The 24,026-nt window shown below is 40.2% G+C and overlaps 1 protein-coding gene across 1 annotated transcript in view; it reads right to left on the bottom strand.

The window, feature by feature from the left end:
* flt4 (fms related receptor tyrosine kinase 4) overlaps positions 1-21,904 on the bottom strand; it is a 93,576-nt gene extending 71,672 nt beyond the window's left edge. Inside the window, exons 1-2 of the mRNA XM_077217214.1 lie at positions 21,479-21,904; positions 2,214-2,310 (exon numbers count right to left, since the gene is read on the bottom strand). Coding sequence (XP_077073329.1) covers positions 2,214-2,310; positions 21,479-21,536 — 155 coding nt within the window. The 5' untranslated portion in view covers positions 21,537-21,904. The remainder of the gene's footprint in view (positions 1-2,213; positions 2,311-21,478) is intronic.
* Positions 21,905-24,026: the final 2,122 nt, after the last annotated feature.

Genomic DNA, 24,026 nt, shown 5'->3' with positions numbered 1-24,026 from the left:
CCCCCAAACTCTCAGCCTATTACAGGAGCCGTGCCCCAAACTCTCAGCCTATTGAAGTAGCCGCGCCCCAAACTCTCAGTCTGCTACAGTAGCCACACCGCAAACTCTTAGTCTGCTACAGTAGCCACACCCCAAACTCTCAGCCTGTTACAGTACCCACACCCCAAACTCTCAGCCTATTACAGTAGCCGCACCCCAAACTCTCAGCCTATTACAGTAGCCACACCCCAAACTCTCAGCCTGTTACAGTAGCCACACCCCAAACTCTAAGCTTGCTACAGTAGCCACACCGCAAACTCTCAGTCTGTTACAGTAGCCACACCCCAAACTCTCAGCCTATTACAGTAGCCACACCCCAAACTCTCAGCCTGTTACAGTAGCCACACCCCAAACTCTCAGCCTGTGATAGTAGCCACACCCCAAACTCTCAGTCTGTTACAGTAGCCACACCCCAAACTCTCAGCCTGTTACATTAGCCACACCCCAAACTCTAAGCCTGCTACAGTAGCCACACCGCAAACTCTCAGTCTGCTACAGTACCCACACCCAAAACTCTCAGTCTGTTACAGTAGCCACACCCCAAACTCCAAGCCTGTTACAGTAGCCACACCCCAAACTCTCACCCTGCTACAGTAGCCACGTCCCAAACTCTCAGCCTGTTACCGTTGCCAAACCTCCAAACTCTCAGCCTATTACAGTAGCCACGCCCCAAACTCTCAGTCTGCTACAGTAGCCACACCCCAAACTCTCAGCCTGCTACAGTAGCCACACCCCAATCTCTCAGCCTATTACAGTAGCCGCACCCCAAACTCTCAGTCTGCTACAGTAGCCACGCCCCAAACTCTCAGCCTGTTACCGTTGCCACGCCCCCAAACTCTCAGCCTATTACAGTAGCCGTGCCCCAAACTCTCAGCCTATTGAAGTAGCCGCGCCCCAAACTCTCAGTCTGCTACAGTAGCCACACCGCAAACTCTTAGTCTGCTACAGTAGCCACACCCCAAACTCTCAGCCTGTTACAGTACCCACACCCCAAACTCTCAGCCTATTACAGTAGCCGCACCCCAAACTCTCAGCCTATTACAGTAGCCACACCCCAAACTCTCAGCCTGTTACAGTAGCCACACCCCAAACTCTAAGCCTGCTACAGTAGCCACACCGCAAACTCTCAGTCTGTTACAGTAGCCGCACCCCAAACTCTCAGCCTATTACAGTAGCCACACCCCAAACTCTCAGCCTGTTACAGTAGCCACACCCCAAACTCTCAGCCTGTTATAGTAGCCACACCCCAAACTCTCAGTCTGTTACAGTAGCCACACCCCAAACTCTCAGCCTGTTACATTAGCCACAGCCCAAACTCTAAGCCTGCTACAGTAGCCACACCGCAAACTCTCAGTCTGCTACAGTACCCACACCCAAAACTCTCAGCCTGTTACAGTAGCCACACCCCAAACTCCAAGCCTGTTACAGTAGCCACACCCCAAACTCTCAGTGTGCAACAGTAGCCACACCCCATACTCTCAGCCTGCTACAGTAGCCACACCCCAAACTCTCAGTCTATTACAGTAGCCACACCCCAAACTTTCAGCCTATTACAGTAACCACACCCCAAACTCTCAGTCTGTTACAGTAGCCACACCCCAAACTCTCAGCCTGTTACAGTAGCCACTCCCCAAACTCCCAATAGTCGCTAGTGGTTGAGTTAAAAGAGACTGACGGATTTGAGTGAACCGCTCTCAATGTTCTTATGGTGTCTAGGAGACTCAATGTTTACATTTTTGGGGCAGATAAACCCATGAATGGCATACTAATAGTAGTCAATAAACTGGGTTAAAAACATGTAATTTAACATAAAAAATGACAATAACAATAAAACTTACTAGTTTAAATGGCTCTGTGGTGTGACAAGTTAATTTCTAAAAGTACAAATAATTCATATTTAATATATTTACATTTATTCATTTAGCAGACCCTTTTATCCAAAGAGACTTACAAGAGAGGAACAAAAGCATTCGTTAAGGAACTAACAATATTCATGTATACAATGCCAGTTTTTTTTACAAATAGATTAGGAAACAAGCTAGAGAAGAGGAGAAGTATAAGGTGGTTAATACGAGCTCATAAGTGCTGCATGCATAATAATTATTTTTAATTAAGAGCAAAATACTGATTAAAATACTTTTAGACAGAGTTTAGTATAGATCATTGGATTGTACCTGCATGTAATGGTCAATGTTTCGTTAGCGTTAATCACGAGCTGGTCTTTGGTGTTGTCAAGGGTGGGTGGACTCATAGAAAACCCAGTCACCAGACCTAGAGGAAGAGAAGAGCATCATCATTATCATCATCATCATCATCATCAAGAGTGAATTTACCAAGTAAGGTCACAGCAGAATCTAAGAACTGTCAAATGTTCCGGGCTCTAATAATCATTCCTGACAGATCCTTGGATGCAGTTTCACTGTGTGGTGCACCTCTGAAATAAGGAAGCAAAGTCGCATCTCTTCTTTGGCTTTTTAGTTAAAAAATATTACACAGCAGTTTCATGTTTACAACAAAAATTTGTGTTACAGGCAAATGGAATTCATGTCACACTTCAGGAGCTCAATGAGAACTCAATGGACCTGTTTACTCCTGGTATTAAGATGCGTTATGATCGATCGGATCACAAGTAGGCAAGAGAGACACATTCCTGTTTACACCTGGTGTTTTAATCCGTTTCTTTTGTCCACTTTCAACCACTTCTGTCCTGATTTCTTCGAGGGTCTATGGGTGGGTAAATATATGGACTGTGAGTGTGTGTTAGAAATCAGGAATGGTGAGAGAACATTGTGCTTGGTACATTTGTCATCTTCAAACCAAACTTGGGTCTTCAGCCGATAAAGTTTAAATCCGTCTGGCTAGAGCTCTTCCCGTAATCTTTACGCATTAGGTCAGTAGATGGAGAGTAGACGGTGTTTTGTGGCTGTTTGAACACATACAATCCGATCTAATGCTTTTTCAGCTACCTCTGGTATAGGTGTAAAGTGGACAAGCTCAAAACGGTTAAAACCCTGTTCACATTTATATATAGTGTCGTCCACTTGTGATCCGATCAACCAAAATGCATCTCAATACCAGCTGTAAACAGTTCAAGGGAAACCATATTAAGGTGCGGTCACACTAACGAATTTTCAATAAAATTTGCGGACAAAAGTATATTGTCAGTAGTGTAGCAATTTATGAAACACAACTCACGCAGAAGTGAATTCTACGAAATCTGCGTGGGTGTCAGCATTATGTTCAGTTTGTTTCTGTTTTCATGGACTTTCTGTTTGTTTTAATTTGTCACATGCTTTGTTCTGATTCTCGCCTCGCGTCTGACCCCTTAGTTACCGTCAGTATTAGTTCATTGGTTTCAGCTGTCTTCTATTAATTATCCTCTTAGTGTTTGCTTTTGATCGGACCCCAAAAATGGATTTTGCCACGAAGATTGCTGCGTTGGCCATAAGCAGTCATACCATCTTGGACTTCCCTGTGGAGTTTTGCTGAAATCGCTGTATTGGATCGGGGTTAACTATCAACATCCCATGGACCTTCCAGACACCCAAGGACTTTGCTGGAAGGAGGCAGTCATCAGGTGTCTGGAGAGCGTCCACCCCCGATCCATACATCCGCTACAACCCGACCCAGAGCCTAGCCCATCACCACCCTGATCGCCGGATCTTATGCCTGAGCCCCCCGCAGACTGGAAGCTTCTGCCTGCCGCGTCATGAGCCAGAGCCCGACGAGGAGAGGACAGTGCCCACCACTGCCGCGGAGAAGAAGCATCTTCGAGAGTCTGACCAGGGGTGTGAGCCGGCAACACCATCCATCACCGGGGGAGTCCTCGTGGAGTTTGAGGAAATGGAAGCGAGCCCCGCCCACCCTCCCGCCACTGAGAGTGAGTACCAGTTAGACTCTATGGACATTTTTCAAGAGAGTTGGATCCCTTACACCCCATGAACTTACCCGTATGTCAATCGTCGTCTTCAGTCATTTTAACCCCAACCCAGTCTCTCTCCCCCACCACCTCTCCTGACTGCAGTTGGTAGCACTTTGTTATTTGTTGAATTCTGTTCGTCTCTCTATGCCCGTCCTCAGTCCTCAGCCACTGTTACCACCCAGTCATCATCATCTCCCATTGATCCATTAGTGTCACCACCTCTCAGTGGCGTGGTTCCACCTTGGACATGCAAGGAGACAATCCCTCCTGTGTGGATTGAGCCTGTGGCTCCGCCTCCAGCCACGGAGTGCTCCGATCCACCTCGACCCATCGCCCTGGTTTCTGGTTTCTGCGCCTGTGCTCCTCCCTCCCTCGACTCCAGCTATGACCTTTGGCACTCCACCCCTTCGGCTCCGGCAAGCTCCCCCTTCCTTCAGTCGTCACCTCCACCCTCGGTCACACCAGCTCGTCCTCAGCCTTCAGGATCCCCGCTTCCTTCTCGGGGGGACGTCGCTGAGGCTCCATAGTGGTTGCCTACGTCATCGGCGTGTCATAGTTTCCTCGGCTCTACATCTGCGCAAAGGGCTCTTCCAGCGACTGCCTGTCCGTCAATTGTCACCAGGATGATGCCCATCAAATCACCATCATGGCTCCTTCGCCTTCCCCTCTCTCCATTCCTGCACGATCCCCTTGGCCACCTCCAAAGCCTCCACCGTCACTCCCTCTTCTCTACCTCTGTCACGGCGTGAGGTCATGCCTTTCCGAGGGGGAGTACTGTTAGCATTATGTTCAGTTTGTTTCTGTTTTCATGGTTAACATGCCTTGTTCTGAGACTCGTCTGTCTCCTTAGTTACCTTCAGTATTAGTTCATTGGTTTACGCTGTGTTCTATTAATTATCCTCATTCGTGTTTGCTATTTAAGTTGTCATTAAACTTCGTATTAGAACTTTATTCTTCTGCCTTCTTCTGTTTGCGTGAAACCACAACTGACAGTGGGGAAATCTTTTGCCCTCATGCAGAATTCCTGATTCTGTGAGTTATTGAAATGCCTGGATGATACTCAAAAATTCGCTGATCACAACAGTAAACATGGCTTCACCTGTAGGCAGTATTACTTTAAAAAAAAGAAATATTTTATATAATGAACATGAAATAACTAATTTGCCTCGTTTTTGTTTGTCAATTATGTTCTCATTATGTATTTCAGACAAAATTGCACCTCAGTTCCGCTGGTATTATCCATTATCTGGGATTGACTTTTAGATCGTTAGATATTCAATTGGATTTGTCCAGACAACCAACAACAGATGTGTTTTACTGTCTATTGATGTTTTAACTAAAAGTTTCTTGAGCACATTAAAAGGCCCTTAATCTGGTTTGTTTGGCTGACAGTGGGACAGAGAGGTCAAAAGGTCATTGTGAAAACGTTAATTCGTCTGTGAGTGCTGATGGTATATATGTCTCTCAGAGGAAACGGGAGTATGAACATGTCATGAGGAGTTATGAGGCGCACCTGGATCTAATTAACGCCAAACGTTGACAATCAAAACAAAAGCAGCAAGTGTTACTTTAATAGACAATTTTATAGAGAGGTAATCGTTTTGTCAGAGAAAAATACAACCATTTGTGCAACTGAATATCATACAGGAGGTGTTTGAAAGAGTCATTATCTACTAAATGTTATGAATTTGATGTATTTCTGAATAAAACAGAAGCTAATTTGATCGTAGAGAGCATCTACTAAGGCTTACGATGCTTTTGGGACACGCAGCCCAGGATGTGTTTACATTACTGACGAAAGGCCACAGTAGCCTAAAACAATAACTTATTGTACAGTATAGTAATTCATTCCTTTATTTTGTTTTTGCAAGCATTGGCTAACATTAATAAATTTCAAGTGAGGTCTAGTTAGTAAATGGGGTCAATTTTGAGTTTAATAAACCAAATGAATCATACTTTTTACCCATGGCCTGAAAATAACCTGAAGCATCCCACGAGAAGCTTAATTAATCACAACCTCCTTATCTACAGCCAAACCTCTGAGGAATTCAGACAACGCTGCCTTTGACATTTCTCTAGAATACATGTAAATCGGGTTTGGAGTTTATTGAACCAGTAAGCAAGAGGATTCTTCAGTTATTAAAACTATTGTAAAACTACTGTAATTCCTGTTATGCAGATGCTCTATGCATTTGTTTCATAATTAATTCATTTATATTTAAATTCACAATTTCATGCAATCATCTATTAGAGGTACAATATATAAATGTCTATTTGATGTAATGTTATGTAAATTCATTTATGTCTCTTTAAATGTAAGGCGTGAGAATACGTCACTTTAGCGAAATGACAAAATATTGCGTCGCCCCCGATGGAGTGATGAGGAGAACACGCCTAACGAGGCTCTGAAAGAAATTAATTTAAGTTTAAAATAAGTGTTGTCTCAAGTCAAAGGGGACAGTAAAGAGGATTTCTTAAAACTAAGGACTCAAGGACCACTTTTCATGACAAGCAGCCAACAAGTTAATTCATGAATGCAGTTCTCACGGCGTAAACAAGATGAGCCAAAGAATTAAAACGCCCGTTTTAAGGAACCGACCTGTGTCTGTGTTGTTGTGAAGAGAGCTACACATAGAGTATATACCAAGGCTGTATATAATATGATGAATGAGTTTTGTTCTGTTGGTTTAGCAAAGCTATGGCAGAGATTCACATATACGGAGAGTGAGAAACCATTGAAGCGGCATCTCCTCTCCTTCTCTTCAGACCAGCAGAGCAAAATGATTTCATGCCTACACTGCAAAAAATGCTTTTCTTACATAGTATTTTTGTCTCGTTTCCAGTCCAAATATGAAATATTTCTTAAATCAAGATGCATCAAGATGCAAGATGCAAGTAGTAAAATGACATAAGATATTAAGTCTTGTTTTCTGGGGGAATTAATCAAAATAAAGTGAGTTTTTGCTTAAAACAAGCAAAATTATCTGCCAATGGGGTAAGAAAAATAACATTGTTTCTGTTTGAATTAAGATTATTTTTCTTACGCCATTGGCAGATAATTTTGCTTTTTTTAAGCATCAACTCACTTAATTTTGATTATTTCCTCCGGAAAACAGGACATAATATCTTATGTCATTTTACTCATCAGTAAATGCATCATTCTTGATTTAAGAATTTTGAGATATTAGGACTGGAAACAAGACTAAGTAAGAAAAGCATTTTTTTGCAGTGTATCCCTGTGACTCCATAAGCACACATGTCAATCAGAAGGAATATTTCTGGACCAGTGCATTTCAAGTGCACAATCCATCTGTTTCAGACGCATCCGGCCTCACAAGCCCACAATAGAATATGGTAAATATTTGATGGCGAGTCAATGACATGTTTACAGTTCAACATGAACATCCTGGTGGCGTTTCTGCAGCAGTGTTTCAAGCTCGAGGGATTGATTGTTGGATATCACCACTGAATGTTGGATAAATGTGTCATGGCTCACATTAATTATTGTTTTTCCATGAAAATGCAAATTACATCTGCTTTGGTCTTAACTAGCCGTTTGAGATCAATGTCAACTGGATGATTCCCAGCTCAACAGCCGAAGGAAAAAAACAACAACCTCAACATAAACTTTAATGAGGTGAGTTTTGTTCTGCAGAATTTGAGCATGGTTCAGCCAATGAAATTCAAATAAATCCCATCCAATAGCAGGTACAGCAGGAAGGAAACTCACAGCCCGAAAAGATGTTTGTCAGGAACACTGTATTTCTTAATTTTCTTACATGTCAACAAATGTGTTCTTCCAAGCACTGACCCTAACTTCTGACATTTCACCCTTAGCTTTCTAATAAAGATATTCCACATTCAACCTTTCTCTTCTGACTATTCAAACTGAAAAAAACACACAACAAAATTACAAAAATGTTAACTAAAATTAAAATGAAAACAATAAATAAGTCAGGCGGGATTGTTTCCCGATTCCGACCAATCATCGCTTGACGTCTTTAACGATGTGCATGATGTCATCGAGAAGGGAGAACTAGCGACTGACTTGGACTTAATATTATTCGTATTTGCTTAGTATAATCATTAAAGGGGACCTATTACACAAAACTCACTTTTACATGGTTTTTGAATGTGTGTCAGCAGTGTGTGTACACAACCACCATATAATGGTGAAAATACACCCACTCCTCTATTTGAATCCCTATATATCATAAACAGTGTCTCAGAACAAGCCGTTTGCAGATTCTAGCAGCGTGACATCACATCAACACGCCCCGCCCACCACTGATGACAGACTCCGCCCTATTAGCATAAACCCCGCCCTCGGTGAGCTGTACACAGTCCGCCATGTTTATCTCCATGCCAGAGCATTTCACAGCAGCATTCAAGTAAGAAATATATTCTTATTAAAGCTAATAAAGTTATTCAGTCAAGAGCAGGGAGTGATTTTCTGTTTTTCTTTTGTTGTTTGATTCATATTAGCCGCATATATAGCAGTAGGTACTGTATATTACTCTGCTGTCACTTTAATACACAGATTCAATATACACATGCGATTTCTTTCCCTGCTGTTTAAGTTCACAGACATAACCGAGTGTGTTTATAAGAACTTTTTGTGTTTTTGACATATCCTTATGTGTATTTGACAGTTTAAGCACAAAATAAAAGAGAACTTAGGCTCCGTTCACACTGTCAGTCCAAATCTGATTATTTCTGTATCCAATTGGAATCTGATCTAAAATGATTGACTGTCAGCGGTGGAGGAAGTACTGAATCTCAGTACTTAAGTAAAAGTACAAATAACCAGTGACAAATTTACTTTAGTAAAAGTAAAAGTACCACGATGACAACCCTACTTAAGTAAAAAGTAAAAAGTACCTGATTTTAAATGTACTTTAAGTTATAAAATTAAAAGTACTTGCATAACATGCTCAGTTCATCAGCTCATCTGGTTCTATGTCAAACACGTCCGAAATAAACAGTTCTGGGTTCTGTACTGGTGATCCGAGAACTGCTGTACCTGTGTGCACATGCTCAGTATCAGCTGCTCGTGCTCATCTCTTCTCTCAGCACAAGAAGTCTCAGTTCAGTGAACCTTTGGATTTACTGGGGTAAAATATACTCCGGGATATTGGTTTATTTCGAGTCAGAGGGACTGTCAGGCATGTCTGAAAGTGAGTAACTATAGTAACTTGTGGATCAGCGCTGACGCAAGACGCAAACTGTTTCGAACGATTCAGTCCGATTTAGTGTACTGGTTCGACTGGTTCACTAAAAAGAACCGGTTCAAAAGATCGATTCGTTCACGAACCGAACATCACTAATATCTATGGCAACCAAACTTGGTGAGACAAACGTGCAACGGACGGACGGTCAGGAAGACGTTTTGGCAGGGGGAAAACTGAGCAAAAAAAATGTAACGAAAATGTAACGGAACTTTGTAGAAATGTAGTGGAGTAGAAAGTATAATAATTGATGTAAAATGTAACGAAGTAAAAGTCAAAAGTATGCACTATTAATTCTACTTAATTAAAGTACAGATACGTGACAAATGTACTTAAGTTAAGTAGCAAAGTATTTTGTTACATTCCAACACTGTTGACTGGCCACACTTGACCGTGATAGAGATGTTTTAGATTTTGGCAGAGTATTCGAGGCACGAGCTGTAAAGGCTCCGCCCTCTTCTGGAAAGGGGGCGGGGACTCAGCATCTCATTTGCATTTAAAGATACATGCAGGAAAACAGCATGTTTTTCCTTCCACTCAAAAATGGGCATATACAACATGGTATAATAAATGATCTGTGGGGTAATACATTTTTCTGGGGACTCATATTACATGAGGGGCATAAAAAGGTTCTCTTTAACTGATAGTTGAAAGAGACCTGCTAGTCTTTCTGTTGGGATGTCGTAAAGCGCAGAATCAGTAGTCGTACACTATGACAAACAAAACAAGTAGGGTTGCCAACAGTCCCGTATAAGCCTAATTGATTTGTCAATTGATTTGTTGTTAAGCTAAACGGTGCATTGTTTCATGCCTCAAATGTTGTAAAGAAGATGCGCTTGGGAAGACCGAAGGCTGAGATGATCACAATGAATGTTTTAGGACCAAAGACTGCGGGATATCCTGAATGACCTGAAGGTGAGCCTGTGTTTTACTCAGTTGCCACCGATGCCTCAAACTAGGGACACTGAAAAATGTTTCCAGTGTGCGTGAGATATTTTTCTGTGTCTGATTGAGTGCATTGCAAGTTACTTGACTTTTATGAAGATAATGATGAAACTGCAAATGGTATTCATCAAGCTCTGATAAACTGCCTGAAAAAGTATGAACTGGATATAAAACACATCTCAGCCTATGCGCACCACACAACTCTGTTTACCAGTTATTGAGTATTTTGACAGCTAATTGCCTAGCTCACATAGCTCATATAACACCCGCAGGCACACCTGTGATCAGCTGTCAGTGGATATTGAGTCACTGGTTTCTAAGATCTACAGCCTGTTTCCAGAAGAGAGGAGCTGAGTGCATTTTTTGCCTTTGTTGATATTGAGTGGCGTGAAATTCATCACAGATGTTTACGAGGAGGAAAAGATGCTTCAGTGAAAAAGAAGACAGCTTTTTTGGATAGCAGACCAAGCAGCTGATGGACAAACTAAGCAGAAACCTTCCTGTTTCTCTCTTGAAACCAACACTGAAGAGACTTAAACTGCAGTTCATCGACTGGCCAGTAGAGACTGGCTGCAGAAGAGAGTCAATCCCATAGACCCCCATGTTAAAATTACCAACTTTACATGAGAAAAAAATATGTTTACAGCCTGGTACAAAAAGTGGTTTTTGTCTGTATAGCTAATTTTACCCCTCATTAAAACTGTGAGGGAGGTGAATTGTTTTATAAATCATCCGTTTAAATTATATCAAGCTTTAAAGTTCTGCATAATTAAGGGCGTGGCCACTTGAGTGACAGATGAATTGCCACTGATGTCACTACTAGCCCTTTGTCTGTTAGCATCACGTCGCCTCAGCTAATCCGCCTCGCTGAACATTTTCGGTTATCCAAGATGGCGACGGCCGGCTCTGCCCACTTTATGCCTCAAAAATGCTCTTCGGAAACACTACGGGTGACGGCCCGGACACAACGAGTGTCAGCACAGAGATTTAAAGCAGCAAAAGGACTTTCTGAAGTCATTGCATACAACTGACAAATGGTTTGATTTCTCATCAAAAAATGTAATGAGACTGAAACCAAAGGGCCCACATGAGGAGCTCTCCTTCACTGATCTGGAGCAGGTGGTGTTGCCCTCAAAATCTCAGAGACAGTGAGTACGGCCCAACTCTATGAAGAGTTTTGTGCTAGAAAGGAGTAAATAAAGAAGACCACACAGGATACCACAAAATCCACCAGTGAAAAATGAGACGCAGTTTTCCAAAACGTATGGAAAGCCAATTGATCGACATGTTCAGGATTGTCTCATGTGTCCTCAGTGTGCCAGGCTCAAATGTCTTTGTAGAAAGTATTTTCTCTTTTATGAACATTAAATGATCAGACTCTAGAAACAGAAATGAACATCAAATATCTGTGAACTGTGACCTGTCATGTAAGGACTTTTCTCTGTCTGCTCAAAAGGACAAAAGACTGCTTGAATCGGTCAGGGGCAGCCAAACATATCCATGGGAAAAGTGGACTCGGTGAGAGGCCTGCCCTTCTTTTCTTCTTCTGCATTCAAATGTTTTATTTGGTCAAGTTTTGTTTTTCAAATTATACTGGATATAGTTTGAGTGAATAAGAATGTGAAGCATTTATTCTAGAGATGCACCGACATGAAATTTCTCAGCCGATACCAATAGCCGATTATTCAGAATGATATATTGTTTTTTCTTAAGGATAAAAAATCTCTTCCAAATAATGCTGCAAATACAGAGAACCCTCTCATTTGGTACACTATAATATTATAGGTTAAAATTAACAACAGAGCTATTATATTCAACTGCTATTTATTTATAATATTTACACTCAAATAAAAGCTGAAATGTTTGTGTACAACTCAGTAACGCATAAGGTGTAACAGTCCACTGAAGGCACGTTGCAGTGAGAACAAGTGCAGCTTTAATTCCAATACATGATCAAACTTAAAACAAAGGCGTGGTGTGAAGCTCAAAAACATGAGCATGAACTTACAAGACAACAGTGGTTACAGGAAACATGACAAACACATGAGACATGACCAAAACAAGACGTGACTTAAGGTAGTTTTCATAAGCAATTGTCTTTGATCATTTTTGACCCCAAAAAATATTTTTATTTTTGGTTACATTTTTTACCTTATCGGATTGGTACGAAACTCAGTTTTGACACTTGCTATGTGAACACACAAAATCATGGACATGATTCGAAAAAAGGTATTGTTAAGTGATATTGTTCACAAGCTTCACAAGCAAGTTTTATTGACATCTTTCCACGGTTGAAACACTGATTGAGTGATTACATGACACATGATATGGATTTTTGTAAGTTGAACTGTAACTTTGTAATAGACTCGCGCTCCGCTTGAACTGAGGCGCTACAGCGATCTGTCACGACACATTTAATAGCGTCAAAACGCCATTTATTGTTTGAATTTTGTGATAAAATGGACAGAATTTGAAAAATGACACTTTGTTTCTTTTTAGAAGTAATAAAGTACCAAGCTATCTGCGATTATTGGGTTAGAGGCGTGCTACAAATAATGTTTAGTATAGGGAAAAACTGTAGATCTGGCAACCCTGGCTTGAACTACGGGTGACTCATAGGGTCAAATAGAGCCTGCTTTTGTGTAGCTGTTTTAACTGTTAATGGGTTATTGTCACATTAACATGCCTTAACTAACTCACCATGAGAGATTTTCTTTACTTTGAGTGCGAGTTGCTGTCGGTCATGTTTTAATAATCGCCACTGATCATTGGCTGTTTCTAAATATAATCGCCACTGATCATTGGCTGTTTTTAAACAATCGACCGATTAGTGAAAATAATTGCTTATCGCTGCTGTTTCTGACGTCACAAACTACCTTGGAACCAATCAGATCAACGTGTGATCGTCAACGAGTGGATCTCTGAGTGAGTGAGTGGAGGCGGGGCTCATTTACATATTCATAGAACCATGCATACTAAATGAGGCAAGGGTGTCGAGTTACATTCAAGATATTTTAAAGCATGGAGAATTTTCTCCAGGAATTTTTTTTTAAATATGTCATTTTGCTGATCAAAGATGAGTTTTAAGGGATACAATTATTGACTACAGGGGGACTTAATCTATTTATTAATGAAAGTCTTATAATAACATTTTAGTGAAAAACAAGCATGGCCGATGGAAACTGGCGAAGGGAAGATAAGAAGAGATACAAACAAAAACCTCATGTCTGTGATTTATGACATGACAGGGAGAAATATCTCTGCACTGTTACAATCAGAGCGAAGTCTTTATTCCTGACGGAAAACACAATGTATACATTTGAAGGCATTTTTGTTATAGTCCTATATCATGTTTCTTGGCATGCACCAATTAAACCTCGCTGATGCAACTCTGCTAAATGATGCAGAAACACTCGGCATCTTGCTAAACACGTCAAGTTATGTGAGATTTAAATGCGATCTGTCTTCAAATGGTTTGCTCACTTTGAAAGCGAAAGATTGAGATGCCGACACGCTGACTCCGAAAGATTTATGACACGCATTAAGTGGCTCACAGTGTGAGCGGTCACTTCTCATCCGCAGCGTCTCTCATTTACTCTCCCCAGATGTGAGGATGACACAGACCAAAAAACTCAATGTGCCTGGCTTTAACTCTCCACTGCACACAAAAACATTTGTGAGGGCGTTGGACTTGTGCAAGCGCATTTTCTGCCAAAACAGGGCCCACAGACACAGTTGGACGGCCCCGAGGAATGAGAATCCGAGACGTTTGGAAGGTGTCTGATAGCAGACTTACACGGGGCGTAGAGATCCCCGAGTGAAAAAAGTATACTTTATTGTATTTGAAATATATTCCCTTTTTCAATGGTACATTGCAAATGTATCTTTAAATATATTAAAAGTATATTAGCATCATGCTTTTACCTATGTTCACAAGACAACTTTTAACACACTTTAAAATTATTTAAGTACTTTTGTATATTTTAGAAAAATAAACTTGAAGTGAAATTCTGTTTATTTTTTAAAAGTGTATTTATTTGCACTTTTCTTACTTAGCTGTGTGCTGGAAATGACCATTGTAACAATGCATTGAAAGTATACTTTCAAAATACATTATATACAATAGTAAATCGTACAAAGTAATATTTGTTTATTATTGTGCATTTGTTGTTGAAGACAAAGTGTGCAATCTGTAGTATTTGGAATAAGCCAAAGGTATTAATGAGCATATACTTTTTACTCAAATATAATACACTTATGGTATATTGCTTGTATGTTTCACGAAGACACTCGCCATTAATTTGTAATGTACTTAATGTAACACAAATAAAGTAGACTTTAATATCACTAATCAAGCATGTCATCAGTCCCTACACAGGATATACTTAAATATACTTGAAGTTGTTCCAATTTATTACACAAAACCTACACTAAATACACTTAAAGTTATGCTTTACTACAATTTAATTACAACTAAAATATACTTAGTACAAAATTAGCACACTTCAAGTTAACTAATCATTAACACACTTGAAGTATACTACATGAGTCTGGCTGAAAGTATATATACTTTGGGTTTTTTTAAGTTTTTTTTTTTAACAGGGTATTAGGGCCGCATTTCGAAATCCTCCAGTGTAAACCACGGATTTAATGTTAAATTGGCATGATGCGGTGAATCTGTGTGCCAGATCTTTCCCATATGGATATATGCGTTTCTTCCACACGGATGCTGTGTGTGGCGCTGACTGTTAACCTGTCAGTGTGATATATGACCAGAGTAATACATAAGCAGTTAGCAGGGGTTAACCCCTAGGCAGAGACAGATGAGGGCACACACTGCATCGCTTGTTTGTAATTCAGCGCACGCAGCAATAGATACGGGACGTGTGCAGCGATTCAGGGCCTCCTTACTGTTACTGTTACTGTGCTTGTGCTGTTGGGTATAAAACACAACTGGAGGCTAAATAAACTCCTGTATTAAAATGGCACCAGATTCTTCAGTGACCTGGTCATGTTAACCTCGAAGGAATTTTGAGTCATTGGGTCATATTGTGCGGTCAGAGCTAAAACTCCCTGAGACGCCTTCATTGTAGTCTTGAGTTTACGAACACGTCACAATATTCCTCATTATAATAATTCATACGCAGAATAAAGGGGCGGGGCCTGGTTGAGTTAGTCAGTAGTGTGTTAAACTGGTGGTTGTGGTAAGGGGCGGGACATTTCCTAAACACACTCGAAGCGCTCGACCAATCACAACACACTGATCCAGCCGACCAATCAGAGCACAGTGTGCTTTTCAGAAGGAGGGGCTTCATAGAGACAGGAACTAAACAGGGCTGTGTTTCCCGAAAGCATCGTTAGCCAACTATAATCGCAAGTTAGGTCGTTATCAGCAGTTCAACGAGTCTGTGTTTCCCGAAACCATCGTTACAACGAACATTCACAAACAGCAAACGAGTCTATGATTGAATCTGGAAATAAAGCTAAATTACAGAGAAAAATGAGAATTAGTCCTCAGATGCCATGTCTGTAATTTATAGCAAAACATCTAGCGTTAATTCGATCTCAAAAAGATTCATTAATTTGTGCCAATATGGTTTCGGGAAACTTTCTTTAGCGATGCAGCGTACTATAGAAGTGAAGCAGTTACTTCTTACTTACTGTAGTTACTGACGGACTGGGGCTGTACACATACAAAACACATACTTCCCTACTATATAGTAGGTGAAAAACAGTATGTGGATATGTATGATTCCTCATAACCAATTCTGTATATGTGGACCCAGACGTTTCATTGATCAAAGGTTGCTCTTTCAAAGCTCAGGAGAACTCGAGACCTCAGTTATGTGTCATCTCAGATGTCTCTAATGGATTTCAAAAGAAAAACAAGCACAAATGAAAAAACTTCCGGCATACAATTGAAGTGTAAATCTGTGAAACGCATCTGATCTGAGAAAAATCTTCATATTGAAATGTTTTGCAGGTAAATCAGGGGATTCATCACCTGTGAGATTACATCAGCCCTGTTCTTTCTCATCGCTGGCCAGTGAATGTTGTAATCTAGCTATAGATGTGTGGTTTTCAGAATATTCCTGACTAAAGGAAGGCCTGAGCGCATCCATTAGTGACAGATAATGAATGTGCGCTGCTGTATTGTGGGAAGCCTGTGGATTACAGATAAATGCTGCACTCAGGAGCAAAGAGCAGGCGTTTTGGCACTTCGAAGCGTTCATGCTGGATTGTTATTCACTGTGGAATATATAACAGGGAGAAACAAGGCCTTCAAAGGTAGTCATGAGGCAAAAGTCTTTTCCCTTTCGCTCTGAGGACGGAAACATGGAGCCTTTGATAGGCAAATGCATTTTTTGTCCTATCCAGTAAATTTCCTGTTTTCCTGCTTGGCTTTTCACTTCACAATTTCCTTTAGTGAGAGATAACACTGAAATCTTAATTTATTCCTATTATTCTCTCTGATCTATCTATCTATCTATCTATCTATCTATCTATCTATCTATCTATCTATCTATCTATCTATCTATCTATCTATCTATCTATCTATCTCTCTATCTATCTATCTATCTATCTATCTATCTATCTATCTATCTATCTCTCTGTCTATCTATCTATCTCTCTGATCTATCTCTCTGTCTTTATATCTATCTATCTATCTATCTATCTATCTATCTATCTCTGTCTTTATATCTATCTATCTAACTATCTATCTATCTATCTATCTATCTATCTCTGTCTTTATATCTATCTATCTATCTATCTATCTCTCTGTCTTTATATCTCTCTGATCTATCAATCTGTCTTTCTATCTATCTGTCTTTCTATCTATCTATCTATCTATCTATCTATCTATCTATCTATCTATCTATCTATCCATCTCTCTCTCTATCTCTGATCAGCGGGGTCAGATCTCATCAGTCAGACAGTGGGTCACAGGGCCTGAAATAGCCGTGTATCCGGCCTGCGACTGGAGGGCCACTAGGCCACGGACCAGACCTCTCTCCTGAGGAGTCAGCATCCCGATGCTCCGAGCGGAGCAACCCGTCAGGCGTCAGGAAAACACATTAAACACCAGAGAGAGACAGTTCCTCTGTCCTGTCCAGCCAAGGCCAGGCACACGCTCTGAGTGCGCTGAGGATGAGGACTCTGTCCTTTCATGCACGTCTATCTGCCTATACGTGTGGCCTTCCTCTTTCCGGGCTGGGATTTGGGGTGAGGTCAGGATGTTGTGGGAGGAATGACATCTGTGTGTGTTTCCTACATGTCCCGTACTAGCGTTTCCCGTACCTGTGGATGTTGCCAACAGGAGGCTGTCGTCTTTCCACTGCATTTTATAACATCGCTGTCGTTCGGAAATTATCTTCTATGGGAAGAGTTGTTTCTACCGACGCTGGAACAGTAGGAATCCAAGTCCTTTAAGGCGATATATTATGCCCTTTGCACAAGATGTAATATAAATCTCTGGTGTCCCCAGATTTCAGCTCAAAATACCAGATCATTTATTATAGCTTGTCAAAGTTGCCCCCTTTTGGGTGTGAGCAAAAACGCACCGTTTTTGTGTGTCTCTTTAAATGCAAATGAGCTGCAGCTCCGCCTCCATTCAGAAGAGGGCGGAGTCTTTACACGAGCTTCAGAAACTCCGGCAATAACAAAACAGGCCGATCTCACTTATCCAGAATCCCAGAATAACCGGCAGCGAGTGCAGCCGTACGGAGAGACTCAGGAGGAGTTTCTGAATGTTAGTGGACACATTTATGTAGTTGTTGTGGAGTTACATTGATCATCTCATCATCATGTTGAACTTCTACACAAGTGTCCACAGTTCCTGAGGTGTTTATAAGACAGCGCTGACATGTTCTGGTCAATAGTGTTCAGTGCTCGTCTCAACGACAGAACAGTTTCAGGCTTTGCTGGATCTTCTGCCGGTGCGTTAGAATTGGTCGCCATTGTCACTTGAAAAACAAAATGTCGGCTGGTGTGTGTAAATGTGCAGATTAAGGGCCGGGAATATTATAATAAGATGCTCTTCATACATCAGAAGGAGAACGAAATCGGATCTACGTATTTTTTGACATGCCAAAACAAAGTTACTGGGTTTCACTTTCCACGTTTTCCGGGTTAGTAGAAGCACCGGGTTCTCTGTTTATAGCACTTAAACACGGAAAAAGTCAGATTTTCACGATATGTCACCTTTAATATGAATCAAAGTTCAGCTGAAAGAACAATCAAACTAGCCAAATCTTTCAGGTGTCCCAGATTCTGTGGGCCAGGACATGAGCTAATGGTGATACAGACACAGATATGGATATCAGGAGAATGGTCAGTCGAGGCGAATCCTTTCCCATGAACCCTCACTGACCTCCAATGGCAGGCCATGCCATATCGCAGACCACAGAAATCTAACACTTGTTACGCCTCATAGTTCACCATGAAATATTGCCATAGGCCATGAAGCTCATTCCAATTATTGCGACCCTGCGCTTAAACCAATAAGCTTCACATTTTCCTCCACTGAGGCCCCTCAAGAGGATCTCAATTTAAAGTGAAAACACAGTATATAACCTGATGACAAGCCTTTAAAACACAAACCTAGAAACAGACTGAAAGCCTATTAGAGAATTCTGCTTGTATAGTAAGTGATATAACAGAAGTCATTGCATGACAAAATAAAGAAAATGAGAAAATAATTCTGCAGCTCCTAAATACTTCTTTGTGTTTACCAGTATTCATTTGAACATTTACTGTTATGAATAGACAGGGTCATATATGAGGGAGTGCGCTGTATGTAATTACTGTAAATAAGCCTGACAAAGAGACTAAAAGTAGATTTTTATATTTTCTGAAGAAATTTAAAAGATTAAAAATGTGGGTACACTGTTGCATTGGGTTTAATCGAGCCCCCATTGGTTTCCATATAATTTGCCAACAATCAAACATTATGAAATCATGTAAAATGAGAATCATGTAAAAACAGAAAACCTCTATTGTAGTTTATTACAGACTAAATTTTCATAATTTTAAACTATTTCTATTCTGTTAGGGCCACATGTTTTTATGCTCAAAATTATCTGCACAGACACAAAATAAAATATAGCTGTTTTTTGTCATGACTAGTACTTGTAGTGACTATTTTCACACTGAGATGAAAATACCTACAAGTAAACAGCACCTAAAATGATTTATACTTAAGTAGTAAGTAGTGTAAGTAGTATTTATTGATATTTGTGATTGATAAAAAGTTAATATGCTTAACTTCAAGTCTTAAATATAACAAGTTCTTGTGCATTTTATATTTTAATGTTTGATAATCTACAATAAAGTTTTTCTTTTTGTTACCTGACTCTTTGCTGTTTTACAAAGTTGATTTTGGGCAAATTGCATGGAAACCACTGGCAATCCATTTGGCCCTAAAACAACTGATATAACCCAAATCTATACCACAAATACCATATAATGTTTTGGTGAATAATTTGTATCATCTGCCAGACAAAACCCACAAGTCAGGTGGCTTAAAAAGTGAACAGCACACCTCTCCTCAAGTCACATGATTTGAGGTCTCATTCATGTCTGTAAAGCACCAAATTTAAGTTTATACCTGAAAGTTTGTTCATAGCACAAATCCTAAATATGAGCAAAATTAATAGTGATTGTACATTTTCAACTGTATTGCTCGTTTAGAGATCAGAATATCAGTAAAACATTGAGATGTCAACCCCAACCTCCATATACAGCACAGCTAATGTGAAACACATTGCTAAAAGTGAGATCTTGACATCAAAACGCTAAATCCTTTTCCGGGTTTTGAAATACGGTTTTACAATTAGACCGTTCAGCTCTAGTCATATTTCATATTACAAACGGTCTGGAGAGCTGATGATGAGATATTTCTTCTGCCAACACAACAATGGAGTTTAATCAGTGACTTTCCATTATAAGAGACACTACAGATACTGTCTTGAACTCAGTCAAAATTCTTATGCCGTTATATATATATTAAACCTGCATATGATGCATCGTAATGCACTGAATCTTCCAATGCAGTTGATTGATAATAGGCTATATATCAGTTCTGCTCTTGAAATCAACATTTGAAAAGCATGCTTTTTAACAGCTTGGACTTTAGCAGAGACACACAGGGTCACCAAGCTGCCATGTGGTTTTCATTTGTGCAGTGTTTTAATGCACACATCTATAGGTGGGGTTCTTATAGTTTCCAAGCATTGAGAGGAAGCTCACCCTGTCTCCTCTACACTGGATGAGGAGAGTTTTCCGACGCTCTACATGACACCTGCACTGACCGAGGCTCACAGCGAACTGAACTTCTCTCGGCACCACTGCCATGAAACTGGGCTTTCTGACTGTTGTCTCAAACAGCTCTCTATTATGATTGGCTGATGCCGGACCCCTGGCTGAGAGTCTGGTTTCAGAGGTGTTCTGCTGGAATAAAACTGTGTACATAAGAAATACCACAGCAAAAAAAAAGATAATATGCAGGATATCTATAACAGAAAACACCAGCAAATGCCATGAAGATTAAAGTCAAAAATAAAATGCATCTGTAAGAAGGCACAAAGCAAAGAACGCATTGCTCTATCCTTATCATTACTCAAAAATAACATTGCATCAAAAATATCTGATGCTTATCTTATCTACTCAAGCCATTAAACTCAATTGATCCTGGAATTACTTTCTCATCAATAAAACCAATTAACCACATCTACTGACCTGGCAAGAATAAAGACAAGGCTCCCTCTAGTGATATATCTCATACACTTCATCAAAACGACACACATTGATTGCATTGTCCAGAGAATAAGAGTAGCAATGCGTTAAAATGGTAATTATGCAAAGCCTGACCAGTCATGGTCAATTCAGAAACAGCTGAAGCAAAATTGCGTAACATAGGCTACAACTCAATTTCAAATAATCCACACGCAAGAGCCTAAGTTATGACAATAACAACATTATCGTCAATGCAAATCATCGTGCACATTTAATTGTGTAATTTGCTTGTGATTAGCGTTAATAAGGATTTTGTGCAAAATTGGCATGCGGAACAATAGGAAAAGAGTTGATACGCACACAAAAACTTTTGCAGGAGTAATACAGAACTGAACCAACATTTTACAGCGTTAACTAGAAGCGCCTCATGCAAACTTTCTCAGCTTTCCACTGCGAGATTCTTTCTAACGCGACCAGATTCAAACCGCTTCATGACGAAGTTTTCGCGCGCTCGCAGTTCTGACAGCTTCGTTCCTCATAATGTGAACGTTCTAATTCTCAGCGATACAATTCTTCCGCGTTCTATAATACGAGCATGCGTTAATCTCACCTGAGAAGAAGGGAATCCCAATCCAAATCCGACAGAAGAACGTAAAATCTCTCTTCATTTCCAGGTTTCCAGTCCTCCGGGGTTTTAGATATTCTATCAGACCTGCGCGTTTTCTGATGTCATGTACCAAAGCGAGCAGAAGCACCTCAGAATCAGGTGAAACCCGGAGAAGAGGCTCTGAAAGAGGATGTGCCACAGGACGACGGGAATAAAACACTCTTTTTCCTGTTGAAATGAGAATCCTGAAGTTCTGAATGGATTTACAATCATTTCCTTTTCCTCTGACTCACTCATCTGCCTCCTCGGGTTCATAAACGCCTCAGTGATGATGATGATGATGATGATCCTGTTACAGTGTCACAGAAAGTGTCTGTAAAGTTTAGCATTCACACACACACTTCATAGATTCTTCTGACTGAGCTGTTCATTTCTATACACTCTACTGGACATGTGTTTTGTGTTATACTGTCTGAAGTCCTGGAATCCTGGATTTTTTTTTTTTTTTTTGTGACAGCAGTTGATTGAGGGTGTCTAAATATGTTTGGTCGCATGAGCTATATCTGAATACTCTAGATCACAACGCTATGATAATGATAAACGGGACACTAACCAGCAGAACTTCACATCACATCTGGCCATTTAAACCAAATCAGATCATTTACACTTCGAGGTTTCAAACACAGTTACGCATCGCCTGTATGTTTCAAATTATGTTTTTTTTAATAACAGAAATTAAGGGTAGCAGGAGTGTGTAAAACATAACGGGCTGCAACTATGTGTGTGTGTGTGTGTGTGTGTGTGTGTGTGTGTGTGTGTGTGTGTGTTTTCACAGGCATGCTTGTATGTTTGATTTGGCTCGTGAAGCGTTCATTAGTGTGAATGTTATGAAGGGCGGGCGATTCTCGAGTCATAATGTTAATGATGGCAAGTGTACAAACACTACTAATGAACCCACTGAATCTTTAACAGCCATATTCATAATCGGCAGATGCGTGTGTGCTTAATCGGCCCAGTCTAACGGCAACAACTCTGTACAAAATGACATTATAAAAAATCTATTCCATTATTGTTATCCCTTCAGGAGAACATTAAACCAGTGTCACTTCAGGGGAATCGTTCCTGCTGTTTAAGTGTTATAAAATGCTTTAGATGGAAACATATGCTGAATAGCAAATAAATGACTTGATTTGACTTTGAATGCAGATTGCGTACGGAGACAGACTGCAATTAGTAGTTGTCATTGCTTTTAACAGGTTCTTAGCTGATCCGAAAATATGCAGGTCTGAGACTGTTCTGATAGACAGCAGGAAAGAAGAAGTAGGATAGAAATATCAACACACATTAAAGTCTGCGTGTCAAGTCAAACTCTGCAGGACTTTGGTATAATCTGTCACTCAAAGCTATTAAAATGAGAGAAATGCCAATGCTTTTAAAACCACGAGCAGAGCTATCAAAAGTTCTGACAATTATTATTATTCTTATTATTATTATTATTGAGGTTTTCCGGTATTCCACATGAAAAGTGCAGCATTTCCTCTGTCCGTGTTGTCTATAGTTCTCCAGCTCAAGGACCAGACCTTGAAGTGCCACGGTTTCTCCTTCCTCATCCCGGGGTCAGGAAACACATTACTGGGCTCTCCCGACATTACAGGGAAATGAGAGCATGTCACTCGCCACCAGGAACAACAACACTGCCCAGAACAAGACACTCACACACACCACCACAACACTGCCCAGAACAAGACACGGGCCTGCATGCAGACATTCACACACACACACATCACGACGGCGTTTTGAGTTTTTTGTTGTTGTTAGAATTGTTTACTTCATTGGAATGGTACGAAACTTGGTAAAGGCTTTGGCACTTGCTCTGTGAACACAAAAACACCATGGCCATGATCTGAACAGGTTAAATGGTCCTGAAAGTAATATTCACACTTGTGCTGCTCGCATTGTAAATGAATGAGAGTTTCCTCTAGTGGAAGCGTTTGGTACTGCAGCCGAACACACTCTCACTGAAAGATCATTTACCCACATATCACACTCACATGTGCAACTCTACTTGTTTAGATTTATGGCTTTGCAGTTTTTTCACAGTTTTAGAGTAAAACATGTTTTTGAAAATATATATTTCATATCAAAATTGAAAATAGTATTTTTGTGCATTTTTCATAATACACATAAAAATTCTGTAACTTTTTTGTTCTTTTTAAAAACCTTTTTCACTTCAGCAATAGTCTGCCAAGTGTTGTGTGTGAAAAGAGATCAAACTTAAGTCTGTTGCTCTAAAGCATTCAAGATTTACCACAGTTTAAGTTGGACATTTGATTTTCAGGTCTATGCTCAAAAAGTGAATACATGGAATACAGCATAAATATAATGTAGTATAAAAAATCCCCTAAAAATACAAAATATTAAATAAAAACATTATCAAAATAAAATATAGTACATTTATTTCATTGACAAAAAATAAATAAAAACTCCCGTTGCACTTTTTCACTTTAGAGAGACAGTATTTGTGAAAAGTAGACTTCCAGTAACCCATGAT

Source organism: Siphateles boraxobius, unplaced genomic scaffold (genome assembly GCF_051911475.1).
Source record: "Siphateles boraxobius isolate OS27281-9 unplaced genomic scaffold, OSU_SipBor_1 70, whole genome shotgun sequence".
Taxonomy (NCBI): Eukaryota; Metazoa; Chordata; class Actinopteri; order Cypriniformes; family Leuciscidae; genus Siphateles; species Siphateles boraxobius.
Note: the sequence above shows the minus strand (reverse complement) of the source record. Positions and strands in the feature narration are given on the sequence as shown.